The 15081-nt window shown below is 39.4% G+C and overlaps 1 protein-coding gene across 2 annotated transcripts in view; it reads left to right on the forward strand.

Annotated features, from left to right (window-relative positions):
- CERS6 (ceramide synthase 6) overlaps positions 1–15081 on the forward strand; it is a 112687-nt gene that overhangs the window by 72967 nt on the left and 24639 nt on the right. For both annotated transcript variants that reach the window (XM_042041708.1, XM_042041709.1), the window contains exons 5-7: positions 4270–4320; positions 6854–6946; positions 13084–13212. In XM_042041708.1, coding sequence (XP_041897642.1) covers positions 4270–4320; positions 6854–6946; positions 13084–13212 — 273 coding nt within the window. The remainder of the gene's footprint in view (positions 1–4269; positions 4321–6853; positions 6947–13083; positions 13213–15081) is intronic.

Below are 15081 nucleotides of genomic sequence, written 5' to 3' on the forward strand. Positions count from 1 at the left end.
GAGCAAATTGCATACAGCATTTTTGGGGCTAGGTGAACGCTAGTGAAGAGGAGATCTTCTGGCCTTACTTTGTACCACTTGTTTCTGTGAAGAGCAAGGACCTGCTCTAACTTGATGAATGTAGGTATGAATGCCGTGAGACATCCTTGACATCTTTGCCTGTATCAGCCCCCAAAAAATGAGAGTGGTAGAGCTTTGCTAAGGGTACATATTATCTCGGCTGTAATTAATAGTGCTAATTTCTGTTCCACTTAATATTGTTTGCAACTGTCAGAGACAAATAATACAAAATTGTATTCCAACACATTAAGCAAGCCAGATAAAAATCTTGGCCTTTTGAATTTGCAGAGTAGTGCACATGTACACAGTGAATGTTCTGTATTGTGCTGGTTTTGTTGTACAGGTTCAAAAGTTCTCTAATTTCAAAAGCAACTTAAAATCTTTTCTTTGTGGACTAAGATGTCTTATTTTGATTTGAAATGTGTTTTGAACATAAATTGGCTCTAGTGAAGTGGGGGGATTCTGTCATCACGTTCCTGGATTTTTACATGCTGGATTCTGATAAAAACAGCAGGCAGATTATATTTCTTTATTTGATGGAAAAGTCAGAAGATTTTTCTTACGTACCTGACTGTACTGTCATGAGTAAATCAGGTGCATAACAGCTCTTCGTGATATTCGTAAATGGGAAGTTCTTTATTGTACTGCTTTTCTTCCCCCCTCCATTTACTATCAAAACTGACCTTTCACATACTAGATACTACCAGCATTTTGAGCGAGACCTGGAAATTTTCACTTCTGAGTGCTTTCTGAAAGCCAGGGGCCAATTAGAGGCTTTCTCTAGAGATAAGTGAATGAGGCAATGGATACAAAACAACCCAAGGCTTCTGGCTAAGCATGCAAACATCACAGATAATTTGGGAGGGGATTTTGTGTTTTTTTTCCAAAATCCTCAGTCATTCCCTTGTCTCAAGAGAAGTTTTATTTCTGAAGGAATTCTTTAAAATTACTCTCTTTAATCACAGAGTTGGAGAGAGGTTTGATGGAGTTTTTTAGCAGATATTCCTGTAAGGGAATTAGAGTCATTTGTTCCTTACTACTGTAAATCTCAACAGATTGAACAGCTGTTAACCTCCTCTGTCGTTGATACTGCATTTATTTGGCACTGCACCAAAGTGTAGTAAAACTTCAGTTTCCATCTGAGCTCCTTTATGTTCGGTAAGGCAGGGTGTCAGCATTGTAGGGCTGGTGCTTTGTGCCTGGCGTAATTGTTACTGAAGTTTTTAGTATTCTGTTTCCAGCTTAAGGGGGGCATTTTTGTTATCAGGATCTTTGCATTTCCTCTCTTCTCCAGGCCCCTTGTGTCCCTCCCTTCCTCAGAGATGATATACCAAGAATAAGAAATAAAATGAAAAACTGGGTATTCAGCAGGCAGTAAAAACAGAAGCATGCTTTTATGTTCATCAAAAAGGGTCTGTTGTGGAGCCAAGTCACTGACCTTTTCTTCTCATCCCTCATGGGACTTTCAGGGAGAGCTGTGCTCTGCTTCATGGTGAACTTGCCTGTTGCAAGGAAGTTTGCAGACATGTCCTGTGAGCACACACAGGACTCACTTGAGCCCTTGGGTCCTTTGTGATTAATCCACCTTTCACCAGTGGGTCTAGGTCTCACACTGCAGACTGTATGAGCTTTTTTAAGATTCTCTCCTTCCTACTGAAGCCTCTACAGAGTATTCCACAGTTGTGGGGTTCACAGAGGACTAAACAAGATGCTTCTTGGTCCAACTAGAACCGTGGTTTACATGTAGGTGTTGGGTGCAGTCTAGGGCAGGGGGCTCATTGTGGAGGTCAGAGGGGAAGGCTGTGCTTAAATCAAGCTCTTCCTCTGCCTTGTCCCTAAAACCCTCCAGGACAAGCATAACTCAAGTGTTCTGCTGCCAAAGCTGTTAAGAGCCAACTCAGAGACACCAAGGCAAGTCAAGGGGAGGGGAGACTAAGGAGGAAAGAGGGGTAAGAAGGTGATGTAAGAGCCCTGCTATTTCAAGCACTCTTTTCCACAGAGGATCCATTAGGTTTCGAAACAGCTACTCAGAAGCATTTTGTCTGAGATGGCAGCATGGCTTTCTGAGCCTTACGTGACTCATAAGGGGCATATGCTCTGCTGTATTGGTCTTTGAGGCATAATGCATACATTACTTGTCAGACTGTGATACCCTTTAGGGCTTTGTGGTTATAGGTTCATCAAGTGAGGCCTATTTTATTTAGCAATCAGCACTTTAATTGCACATAAATCTCTGTATTTGTAGCTCCTGCAGCAGGCATCTCTATGAAGAAGCCTTAAGATGTCATAATATTTGAAAGAGAAAAATAGGCATTTTTTGCTAGGCCCTGTAATTTAAGTAGCAAAATAATTGGGTAGGAAGCATCTCTTGTCTCTTGTTGAATATGATATGAAAGACAGTTACAGCTTTTCAAACCTGGCTAAAACTATGAATTATCCTAGAATATTTGTATGGATCTAATTCAGGCAGCTGTCAGACAGAAATATTTGAGATTCTGTGTATTGTCTTGCAGAGGGACTGTGGCTGTTTCCAAAGACTTCTTTTATTGTATCAAATGAGGGGAACTTGTATAGCACAGTAAACACTGTGGAGATGTTTGAACCAATTAATTGGTTCCATGAGGTTATTTCTAATAGAGGGAAGGATAAGTTTGGATGGACTTTAATCATTCTTACAGCATCCTTGAGAGAGGCATACCAGAAACTTTACGAGGTCTGTTACTTCTTATGTTGGTATACCTTTCAGGTTACTGTAGGAATTATTCTTCACCATTTCAGGAGCACTGGGGGTATGGGTGTGCAAATTTTAGTTTATCTTCTTTTTTATTAAAGTGCACATTCAAAAATCCTTCCTACCTAGCCTCATTGTCAGCCTGGGGCTTTAACATTCTGCCTAGTGTCCATTTTCTTGCTTTGACACTCACCCATTGTATTTTGGATGAGTTTGTTATTGTGGTTTGCCTGAGCTGAGCTGCTCCACCTGATGGTGAAAACAAGAACATGCCTTCTCTCGTGCAATGAGGTTTTATTTGAAAAACTGTGACCTAGGGGAAGCATTTAATGCTGTAAGTGTATGCTGTGTGCTGCCTTAAGAAGACTTACTAATGATGTTCTGTCCCCTTTATACTCGAATGTAAAACAGATAAGGTTATGTAAACAAGTTGCACAAAGATCTTGAATCCACAGCTTTCTTTCATGATTATAGTGAGATGCCCTGGGGTGGTTACTTGTAGCATAGACAAGTGCTTCTCAAGGTCCAGATGCTGCCACAACCTGAGATGCAGCTGTGATTTGCAAGAGATGCATGTCTGAAAGGAGTTCCTGTTCATGCACAGAAAGGGAATTGCTACTGCTTGGTATCTGTGGATTTGGTCATGTTCTTACTACCCAATGTGGAAATACTTCATGGTTGATTATGTTGCATAGAAGACCTTGCCCATATGGTATTTTCTGTCTCAAATCCACTTAGTTGCTCAGAAAAGGCGGTAAAAACTAAAGAACTCTGAAAGAAACAACCTGCTTACAGTAAAAGATTTAAAAGGCTCTCTTGTGGCATTGAAAGAGAAATAATCACATAAATCTCATGAAAACAGCAAAGAAACAGGAAGAATAACAGAGCTTAATCTTCTCAAGTCTTTTAGTTTGCCCACCTTTTTGCAATGCAAGAGTCTGTGGATGCCTGCTTCAGTAAATTCGTCTCTGTCATCTTCCATGTTGCCCTAAGATATGAGAATATTTTCCATGTGATAGCAAAATCTATCATCTCTAGCTGGTCATGTCTTCAGCCAGGAAAGCAAAAGGTACGATTGGCTGTTTCAAGCTAATGTGGCAGGGATGAAGGATGGATCCTATCTGGAAGGATGCTTATATATAATGGCACGTGCAAGGAACCTTCTTTAAAATATTTGAGCAGCCTGAGGTCAAAATTTCCTGTGCTATTGAGAATGTAGTGTGAGATCTGACCATCCAAGCATGAGCTGGTTACATTCAGTCTGCACTCCTGCAAAAGTGAGGTCATGGGGTATCAACAAAAATGCTGTGAAACTCTGAGAAGTCTCCTTGTTCTATTCAGCTTTCATAGCCTCTATCAAAAAATGCAAATTTTAAGCTGTTCTTGTATTTTTGTCCTTCATTTGTATTAAACATATACACTTAACATTGTACAAAGTGGTGTGTACAGACCTTCGTTTTGTTTTTTCTTTCTTTCAGACACCCTGGCTCTGGAATACCAGGCAGTGCTGGAGCGGGTATCCATATCAGGTAAAAGTTACAGTGCTGTCTGAACACTGTCATGACACTTCTGCAGAGCTCTGTTTTTATTACGGTGGAGTTTTGTGCCCATATGTTTGTGTGAATGGGCTACTCAGCATTTCAGAACATTGCTAGGAGATACTTCCCATCTTGCTTGAGTTTAAGATGGGAAAAATGAACATAGCTGTCACACCTGAATTCCATGCATTGAATTCCAAAAGCTACAGAGAAGAGTTTGCAATTTAAGGAATTTAACCTGTCTAGGGTGTATTTTCTTTTTTATTTTTTTTTTCCCCTGAAGAGCAGGGAAGGGGGAAAAGGCAACTGCCAGACTGGAAAATGTGAAGAAGAGTATTGTCCAAGAGACACATGAATCCCTGTGACAGTGAACAGTCCTTGGAACAGGAGAACTGTGTTTGGATGCTACTGGTTTTGAAGGTTATGTAGCTGTTGGAAAAAGTTCAGTGGAGACAGTTCAGCAGAAGTCTTGATCTGAGAAATGTTGAAGGAATTTGGTCATGTAGCCTTAGAAGAAATAACGACTTCAATTCCACCCAGAGACTGAAGGGTGAACTGAACAACACGAGGGAAGCAGCAGCGGAAATAGATTGGGGGAAGTGCTGAAACTTAATCCCTCAGAAACTTTAGATACAATTGTTTCTTAGGTTGATATAGCTACCGTCACTGGTGCCTCTCAGCCCTGTTTCCTACTATTTTGTGTTACTACGTGCAATAAGAGGTTGACTTAAAACAAAAGACCATGAATCTTACTGATTGAAGAATATAAGTTTACTGGACTTACCAGAAGACCAAGGTCATTTAGAAAGTTGGTTACAACTTCTAGAGTGTGGGAGCTAAAATTGCTATATCTAATACCATTCTAGTAGTGGTGAGGGTCCAAAAAAGAGCAAATTGTCAAATAAAGTCATTATGAAAATCATTGTCTTGAAGATAAAAATGTCTACTGGGTGCTAATCAGGGCTAAGTACTGAGTTTTCAATTTGTTTTGTTGGTTTTTTTCCATAACTATATAAAATTTCTAATCTTTTTTTGCTACAACTCCTTTATAAATTACTCAACAATGCACTGCAGAAATCCAGCTGGACTTTATTGTAGATACAGTCAAATGGATCATTTGGGTGACAGCACAGCCATAAGCACAGGTTAACCTATTGAGGTTAAGTCTATGGAGAACTGAAACCTAACATTTGAACTAAGTTAAGCACACTATTGATACCAGAAGGAATCTGTGACATCTTCAGAACTGCCCTAAACTATCACTGTGTATGGCTTTAGAAATATTAATGCTATTGTTAATAAAGCAGCTAACAGTCTTCATCTTTTACTAAAAATTTTCCCCAGTGAGTTCCCCTGCAATAATGAGTATAATAGTTGCAGTTCATTGTAAGCTCTTACTTTCTTTCCTTTTTTTTCATTACACGTGATTAAAAGTCTATTGGCAGTCTCTCTAACTCAGAAAAGGCTTATATTGGCCCAAGAAAAGGATGGATTTTGAATGTACACATTTTTTGTAAAGCATAAGCATATGTCTATATTAAAATAACACCCACAGAGCATTTCCTGGGAATCCAAGGACTGGCTCTCAGCTGCAAAGAACTTGTCTGCAAAAGGAAATGGGAATAAAAGGTGCAACCGAAATACCTCTTGCCAAAGGAAACAGCTCATACCCTGCTTGGGTGCATAGTTGTGCCAGTGCAAGCTGCTCTAGAGATGGTTTATCTAATCCCTTGAGAGATGCCCTCAGGAGCTTCTCCTTTGCCAGTGTCCCTCTCTATCGCTGCCATGGAGAAAATGACTATCATGGAGGCACATTTGCGTGGAAATTAGAGCAGCTCCTAGGACTGGCTCTCTTAGGCTGACTGTCAAACAGTTTATGTGTGCCACCAGTTACCTTCTCTGAAATTACCCCAAATTTGGTTGTGCATTATTATTTTTATTTCTTTTACTTTGAAGCAACTCTGTAACCATTTTGTATATCAGACAAGATGCTTGGATAAATTTATTTTATTTTCTTCTTTCCAAATGCTATGTCCCCAGAAAATGGTTACATTCTTCAAAAGTAGGCATTTCTATTATAAAGAGCCCTGCTCAAAGCCCACATTTTCATCATGAGTAGATGAGATTATATACTAGCATTACTTTTTTTCTAGTTAATCTAGCATTGTTTTTTTGCTATGCTTTAAACCCACATTACTGTTATACAGCAAGATGTTTCAAGTAAACTTTCAAAACAGACTTAGGAATACTCAAAATTTAGTTTGCTCTGGGTTCCAAATGGACAGCATCATAATTTTTGGTATTACAATATTGTCAGGACTAAAACATTAGAAAAGAGTACATTGGGGAGCTTTATTTTCCAGAGCCATCAAAGCTTGAAAGAGGCAACCATCACCTTTTTTTTTACATAGGAAGCTTATGTATAATACAATAATCCCCTGTGATTAAACATGTCTCCTATAGACCACAGCTGTCTGTAATGTCAGTTAGACTCTATTAACCTTTTCTCATCTCCATCTTTCAGCCACTGATGCCTGACCTTCATTATTACTACATAGTTGAATTGTCCTTCTACTGGTCCTTAATGTTTTCTCAATTCATTGACGTCAAAAGAAAGGTAAGAACAATGAGACTAAAAACACCAAAAGCTTTAAGGTTTAACATATTGTTTTTGACTTGAGGAATACCTGTATTACATGGGCAGTGAACTGGAAATACAGTTCTTTCTAGTATTCAACTCTTGCAGATATTAATCACTGAGAAACTGTTCCTGTCTTATTCTGTTCCTCGTTACTATAGTGTGGGCGTTTTCTGCACATGGGAAGAAGAGCCTGGAGCAAATATTGAAGGACAAATAGCAGAAGCCAAAAGAACCTTCTGCTTTCATACAGTGGCTTGAATGGAATTGAACAAGTAGTATCTGGTAGATGTACAGTTTCTTCTAAGAGTTAAATGATGAAATACCGAGAAAAGAGCAAGACTGCCTCATAAATTCACAGTATTACTTTGTAGGATAAGATCTAAGAGGGCTTTCAGTTTTTTCTACAAAAGGACAGTGAAAACATTTAATATTAAAAAATGATGTTCTATTTAATTTTACCCTTACAATCATGTAGCTGAGCATTTCTGTTAGAGGGCTGTTAATGAAAAAAATAAGGCTCTGTCCAAACAGAAATATTTTTTCCACGATCAACAGCAACCTGTTCCATATTCCAAGTTCTCTCTCTGAGGAGAATCCTAGTCCATAGCAGAACAAGCAGCACAACAGTTACTCTATAGTAACAGTCTGTAGAGCTATTCTTGCAGGGACTTTTATGTTTCAAAATTAATTTTTTAAGCATTTGAAAGGATTTTATAATACCTTTATGTGCCTCCTTCAGCTGTCATTTAAATAAATGATTGTAGGCTATGCTAATGGAAAAATCCCTATTTAATAGAATTTTAGCAGGAGCATAACTCTGAAAAGAGTAAATGAAGGATGCAGTATGACCTGAATAAACTTATCTGCCATTTAGAACCACAGTGTATTCCTGGGAGTCCTATGCCAGAGCTACCTATATAGAAACACACTCCTCTATTTGGATTTCCAGATTATTCCAGAAGTAGAAATCTCAAGAAAGCATCAACAAAATTTAAATCCATATTGGAGGATAAATTTTAAATAAAACAACCAATTTATGATGAATACATATAAATCCCTTGCTTACCTTGTCTGTAGATGCTAAAGATTCCTGTTAATCATGAGCTTGAAATGAGTATACCTTCACTGTTTCACAAACCAGAGAGAAACAATGCTCAAGGGAGCTGTCTGATAGAGGACTTGAATTTAAATCAAGAGTAATATTGACTAATACAGTAAGCTGCAGGGGCCAAGTCTGTTTCTTAGTTACATATAAATGACTTGTTCTTGTTATCAGAAAAACTTCAGAGCAACCTGCTGTGGAAATAGGATGAGACATGGAGGTGGGGAAGTGGATCGCTAACAGCCAAGTAACACTGCAGCCACAGATTTGCAATGCTTGAACCTAGAGCACCAGATCCAAGTAGTGTCCCAAACACCTGCTGTGTCTGAGAACGTGCAGTGTCCAGCAGAGAGCAGGAGCACAACATCTGCAGTGCAATGATAGCAAGTCAAAAGCCTTTCATTATCAGCACCCAGCAGGGAACAGTGGAGATGCTGTATTTATAAAAAACCTATTAGATCACTCACCAGTTTGGACTGTGGAGACAGCTCTTTTTGTAGTGCAAGTGAATTTGATAACGAGGAAGATCAGATTGGAGAAAGGCAGCTGTGCCCTGGTGTCGCAGTAAAACTGCTTGTGAGTGCAAGCTGCCAAGGAAACCCACTGAGTTGAAAAATGTTAGTTCTAAAGACTTACAAGAGTTGACAAAAAGGAGTACAAGAGACAGAGACACCAGCTCTTGCAACACCATAGTAGTTCTCTTTTATAAGAAGGTTTAGTTTAAAAAAATGTGGAAACCTTGTAATGCACCCAATATGCAATGTGTGGAACGGTGCCCATATGAAATAGGGATCTGTTTAACAGGAAGCAGGAAATTTGCCAGCTAATATCGGATGTTATTGTAATATTTCACAATTGGCTTGTATGGAGCAGATTAACAGTTCTCAACCCGAGTAAGCTGTCGATGTTTTCATGTTACAGTGCAATGAATACTTTTATCTAAGTCTTGGTTATCATTTTAGATACTTTAAATTCAGTAGCAGTGGTTGTGCTATATCCCAGGATGGTCAGAAGTGCCCAGTCAGTCTTGAGCACTGCAGGAATTCAGCCAAATGCTTTTATTCATGTAAGGTTTCTCTGAAGGAGAGGTGCAGTGTGCCCTTGCTGGAAGCAGCAGCACCCAGCACTGGCCTAACTCCAATGCTGGTCTTTTACTTACTGTAGATCAAGAGAAATGTCCTTGCTGTTTTCCATCTCCATTTTATTCTTCTCTGATAGCAAATTGATGACTTCAAAAATTACTTCCAGGGGTTTTTCTGTCTTTCAAATACTTGTTTATCTTTATTTAGGTGTTACAAATTCCAGCAGATTTGTCTTTGCCTGACTGGAGGTGTGAGCAAACTAGGCCTTTGCACATACCTACTATTGGCATTAAGTCAGTCACCTGTGTGTGTCAGCTTCTACAGTTTTATAATGACATGTTGTTAGCTTCATAAATATCTCCTGTGTTGCTGTAATGATAGTCTCCCTTAAGGGTGTGCATTTTCCAAGATGAAACCTAGTATGAATCGGTGTTTTGTCATCTTTGTCCAGCTTCCTATACTCCTGTTTTGTAAAACACTGAAAAAATGTTAGGGAGGTTTGTTAGTTTCACAAGTACCTGATAAACCTAAAAAGCAGTGAGGCTTATTTACATGCTTTCTGGATACCTGAAATATTGTTTAACAGAAAAATATTTGACAGATTCACTCATTCCAAGAACACAATGATCTGTAGCTGCTAATTGTCTTGAATATTAAATTTTGATTCTAGAAAATTTATACTATATTTTGCTAAATTTGGATACTAGATCTCTTTCTTCTAAGAGAATTCTCTTGGTAAAGAAAGAGACACGGAATTACAGAATCACAGAATCACAGAATTGATTTCTTTTGTTTCAGTGGAAGCAATTAAGAGTGCGTATGTTTTGCAGACCTTTCCCTTTCCTTGTTGGTCTGTAATATAAGCCATGAAGATGATGCTTTGCCCTTCAGTGGCACTAATGCTCCATGGCCACTTGGCAGTTCAGTCAGTGAGTGTGACATGTAAAACAAATGTGGGTGGCAGAAGCCTTAATTCCAGAGGGCTTGTCTACAAGTTGAGACCCATGGGGTTTTTCTGCTGTCTGCCCTGTGTTGTTCCCACTGATGGTGTCTAGAATAGGCTCTTTCTCCTATTCTTAGCCACAGATTTTCATGACATAGGCAAATGATTATCTTCCAGCAGTTAAAACTGGAGGCTACAAATCTTCTGTAAATAAATACATCTTCCACAAACATACATATGATTTGAAATATATTAACTAAAAAAACCCAGAAATTAAAAAGCCTATTCCTGTACAGCTGCTCTTCCACTATATATGGGTGAAAGTGCTGGAGTAAGCTGGGAACACAAGGATCATTAGGCTTTACGGAGACTTGTACCATTAGTATCTATGTGTTCATTACCCTTTTGTGTAACTAAAATCTAACAGGTAGTATCTTCAGAGCATAGTATTAATTAATGACTTAAAGAAATGTCACAAACAGGAAAGAAACCCAATAACAAAGCAGTCGTATTTATGTCATTGCTACTTTTTTCCAACAGTTTTCCATAGATCAGTCCAGCACTTCTGTTTCAGAGGTGGCAGAGTCAAGTAACTGTCTCTTTTAAGAAACGTGTTACAGAAGGAGTTCCCTGGACAGCATTTCTTTAGGAAGACTTATGCAAAAATGCAGAAGACTGCTGCCCACAAACATTAGGATTCATATTGTCAGGAATGCCTTGAAGAACATCCAAGAGGGACTAGAAATCTTGTATTTGTAGAACGTGAATGTGTCAGCTGTGAAAACAGAGGAGATTTTCTGCTTGACTTTTTGCCCCATTTGGACTGCCTATGTGCTAACATAATTGCATTTGGAAGGAAAGTTAAGAACAGTGCCATAGTACTTGCAGGTGAAGGAGGTAAAGAGCTAGGCCATAGGGCAATGCTAGTAGCTTACAGGGAATAAGGTAGGTGCTTTGCTGTTTTTGTTATTGTGAAATGGTGAAATGGTCTCCATGTGGGGGTTTGTAGTTACAGAAATGACTAAGATGCCATAGCCTTGCTTCCCTTTAGGACACTCAGAAAGAGAAACAGCCTTTAACTGTCTTTTTCTTCTGTCTGTTTGAAGAATATGGATTTAAAGCAATGGCTTGATAAGACTGCTGAATGTATTTTATTGTGTTCCATGCTTCTGGGGGCCAGATAACCTGGCTGAGAAATGTTGGGTGTATACTAAACTGGCATATGAGTCTCTGCTTTTAGTCTTTTTATCTTTTCTCCCCTACCCTGCCCTCCTACCCTTCCTCAGTTTTGTGTTGGAGATACTGGCAGTTTTATCTGAGTTTTTATCTGTCCCGTGGTTTTCGCAGCACTAAGGCTAGAATATCTGCACAGCTATCAGCTTTCGTTGCTCTCTGGCCTCTGTCAAGTGCCTACTGAGGAGTAGGAAATAGGATATTGTAGCACCTGATAGCATGAAACATAAAGTGATAGGCTGGGAGCAGCTCCTGTCTGTCTTCACTTAGTGAGACTGCTCAAGCTGCAGGTTTTTCCATGGACTCCAGGTGTTCATTGCAGGGAAGGCAAGTGCTGGTACTGAGAGGCAGTGGCACTGCACGTCCTTAAAAACAGTGGTGCATGCTACATTCCCAAAGAGAGCTATGGGAACGCTGTGCAGTTACTCCTCTCAGTACTGAAGAGACAGTGCACTCAGGGGCTGTAGCTGCTGCTTTTCCAGAGCTGACCCTGTGTTAGTTGGAGCTCATGGCACTTTCCATAGGGCCCTCCTGCTCAACACATGTACCTTCAGTTCCTTTGCAAACCAGGTGCTGCCTGTCTAAAGGCTCTCAGTTTTGGTTTCTCTGCTGTGGGCCACTTAGCTGAAGACTACCACAGCTCAGCAGGAGTGGCCCACGTAAGCTATCAGAAAGCCAAATTCCACCTCCCAATACACTTGATAAGCAGGGTGCCTGAAGGAACTGCTCCTTTTGACTGCCTGGATCTATCTCCCTTTAGACAGCTCTGCGTGAGAACCACTAGATCTGCTGGGAGCTGTGGTACAAACTTTGCATCTGGTGCACAGAGAAACTTCCCAGTTAAATGCTGCCTGTGATCTTTTCTTAAGGGTTTTTATATCACTTTCTCAAAGCTGTGCAGGTAGTTCAGCAAATGCCAACAAGACTTGTTTTTGACAGATTCGGTGCCTTGCTGAGAAGAGTCTCATCTCTGCAGGTCCTGTTCTCTCATTAATCCCTCTGGGAGTCTAGTCCAGGCAGGCAGGTTGTTCCCTCTGCTTTATCTAACTGCCCCTTGGGAAGAATCTGGGCATGTTACTTCTGGGAGCTTCACTGCTCCCAGATTTTTCAATAGTAACAGTTACTGTCTGGCCAAGTAACTGAGAGTTGCTGATCTGGAGACCAGCTAGCCTGCATCATTTGGGAGGCAGTAGATTGGAACCAATTAAGAGGAGACACACCAGCTCATTTGAAGACTTTTCTGACCCTGTTACGATATGAAGACAAAGCACCTTGATTAAAAACAAACAAGTAAAAGCTTGGATCTGGAATTCTCTCAGTTGTCCTTGGCAGGTGCCTGTTGTCCTAGTGCACTGGAAATGTGTTTAGCCTTCCTTTGTAGCTATTTTCTCTCTTCTGAGTGGTGCATTATTTGACACTTGGTTATGCATATCGTTATATTCATGTGTGACTCGGTGCGTAAAAAGTATGGTGGAATTTGATTTGTATGTACATATGCCTTTTCAAAGTAACTTCAACTGCAAATGTTTCCTTTATTTTTGCATTTTGTTAACATACAGTGATTATTTTATTCAGTCTAAATGCAATACAGAGCAGGGTATATAATGCACTTATATAGTAGATCTTTTTATAACTTTAACATAATTCTGGATTTAAGAAACACCCATCCATTTTTGTATATGAGTACTGAATATAAGTGTTTGCTTCATTGTTTTTTGGTTTTTGTTTCTTTTCCTTGCTTCTGCTGCTCTAGGATTTTGGAATCATGTTTACACATCACATTGTTACAGTCACCCTGATTACCTTCTCATATGTAACCAATTTGACACGAGTGGGAACCTTGATCTTATGTCTCCATGATGCAGCTGATATTGTCCTAGAGGTGAGATAATTCATGTGTCATCCTGTCAGTAGGTAGAATCTTTTTGCTATGCAGAACAAGTATTTTCTAGGCCAGTTCAAGATGATAATGGTGATTAATGTAGTGTATTTCCTTGCTTAAATACATTGCGCTTGTAGCAGCGCAAGTTTCTGATTTCAGACTGGTTTATCCCTTGATAAGTTGCTTGTACAGAGCAGAGACTGGTAATGCATTGCATGCCAGGGAGGGTTACACGCAGATTTTAAATACAACATGGTAAAATCAAAAGCTAAAGTTGCAAAATCTGCAAAGTGGTGATAGTGGGTCACCTGGTTCTTAACCCCTCTGACATGGTGTGTGGAGCAATCACCCTGTCTCCAAAAGAATTGAGATGTCATGGTGTTTTTCTGCTCTGCTTTGCTGAACAGAAGGAGTTGGACAATTTAGCAGCTTACTTGGGCATGGCCAGTGAGCTGACCTCTGATTTTCCAGGTTCCCATGCCTCTGGATCCCAGTACCAGCATTAAGCAGTTGTATTTGGAGAAGAAGGGATGATTGAAATTCTTTAAATTCAAGATAGTCTGTTAACTTCCATAGTGGCAATTTAGAAATGTCATCCTGTATCTGCATCAGTTACAGACAGCTCTGGGTCACGCTGGAATTTGGCTGTCTGTGAACTCTCCTCTAAAGTTAATAACTATTTTGTCTGAAATTATTTTTTATTCAAGTACCTGCAAGGATACCTGTTATGCAAGAATATAGACTCACTGCATGAGTCACCTATTGCAAAATCAAGATCCTGCCATTCTGATTCAGTAGTGCTGTAAATATTGTATTATTTTTAAATCTTTTTTAATCTAGAAGGTACATGACTGCCTGAGATAGAAAGCAAAATGAAAATGTGGATTTCTCCAGATAAAAATAATTACATCTTTGCAAGTTTTATTTTTCTGTTTTAGCAATGTGTATAGCTAGCTGTGACTTCACCTAAGCTTTCTTCATTCCTCTTCTCACCACCAGAAAGAAGTACTTAAAGATGTTTATTCTTGATCAGACCAGTGTCTGTGGAACTATAAAAACACTGGAGAGCAGCTATAATACGCTAGCTAAAACCTTACCCTCTATTCATTCACTGACTAAGACAAAGAGGAATTGCTGGTATTCTCACCTGAGTTGCAAACATTGAGCAAATATGCTTCCTCATGAGGCACATACTTAAGTGGTCTTTCTAGTCAATTCTTGCAGTTTGGTTTGACTGGAAATTCTGCTAGGGCAGTAGGTCACAGCCTTGGTGCCATATGAGAGGAGATAGACTCTTGCACACTGCTGGTATTACTGAGGGGAAAGTCAGTGCAGAGGAAAAAAACTATCAAACTGCAAAAGAAGTTGGTTAAATATCTTGCCATGATGGGTCAGTTGTGCACCTGACCTGTGTTACCCATTACATATTTGTAAAATTGAAAAGCTTTTTCTGGATGCCACTAGACTCTTTCCATCTATGATTTCATAATGAAACATGTCCAGTGGAAAGCTGGAATTCACCATTTTTTGCTGTTCTCATTGCAAAGGGTAGTGTGCATTGGTCGAAATAATGGAGGTGAGATTTTTTCCACAGGTCTTAAGGTATCTGGAAGTATGGAAGAACCGTGGTAGGATTTTCAGGAATATGTAGAGCTGTGGTATTCAGTTGTAGTCATGGTTTTTAAACTCAGAAAATGGTGTTGTATTGTCTTAGATGGCCAAATTCCATCCAACAACTGCATATTCTTTCCCTTTTTTGTAGTCTTTTTTATCACTATAATTTGTAGAATTATTATAATTTGTTATTTGAGAACTGATGTCCCAATAGCTGTACTGTTTCTGAGAAATGACATGATACTACTACAAGTT

The sequence above is a fragment of the Corvus kubaryi genome, unplaced genomic scaffold, assembly GCF_017639235.1.
Source record: "Corvus kubaryi isolate FWS band 111438036 unplaced genomic scaffold, C.kubaryi_AGA036_p1.0 37396, whole genome shotgun sequence".
NCBI lineage: Eukaryota > Metazoa > Chordata > Aves > Passeriformes > Corvidae > Corvus > Corvus kubaryi.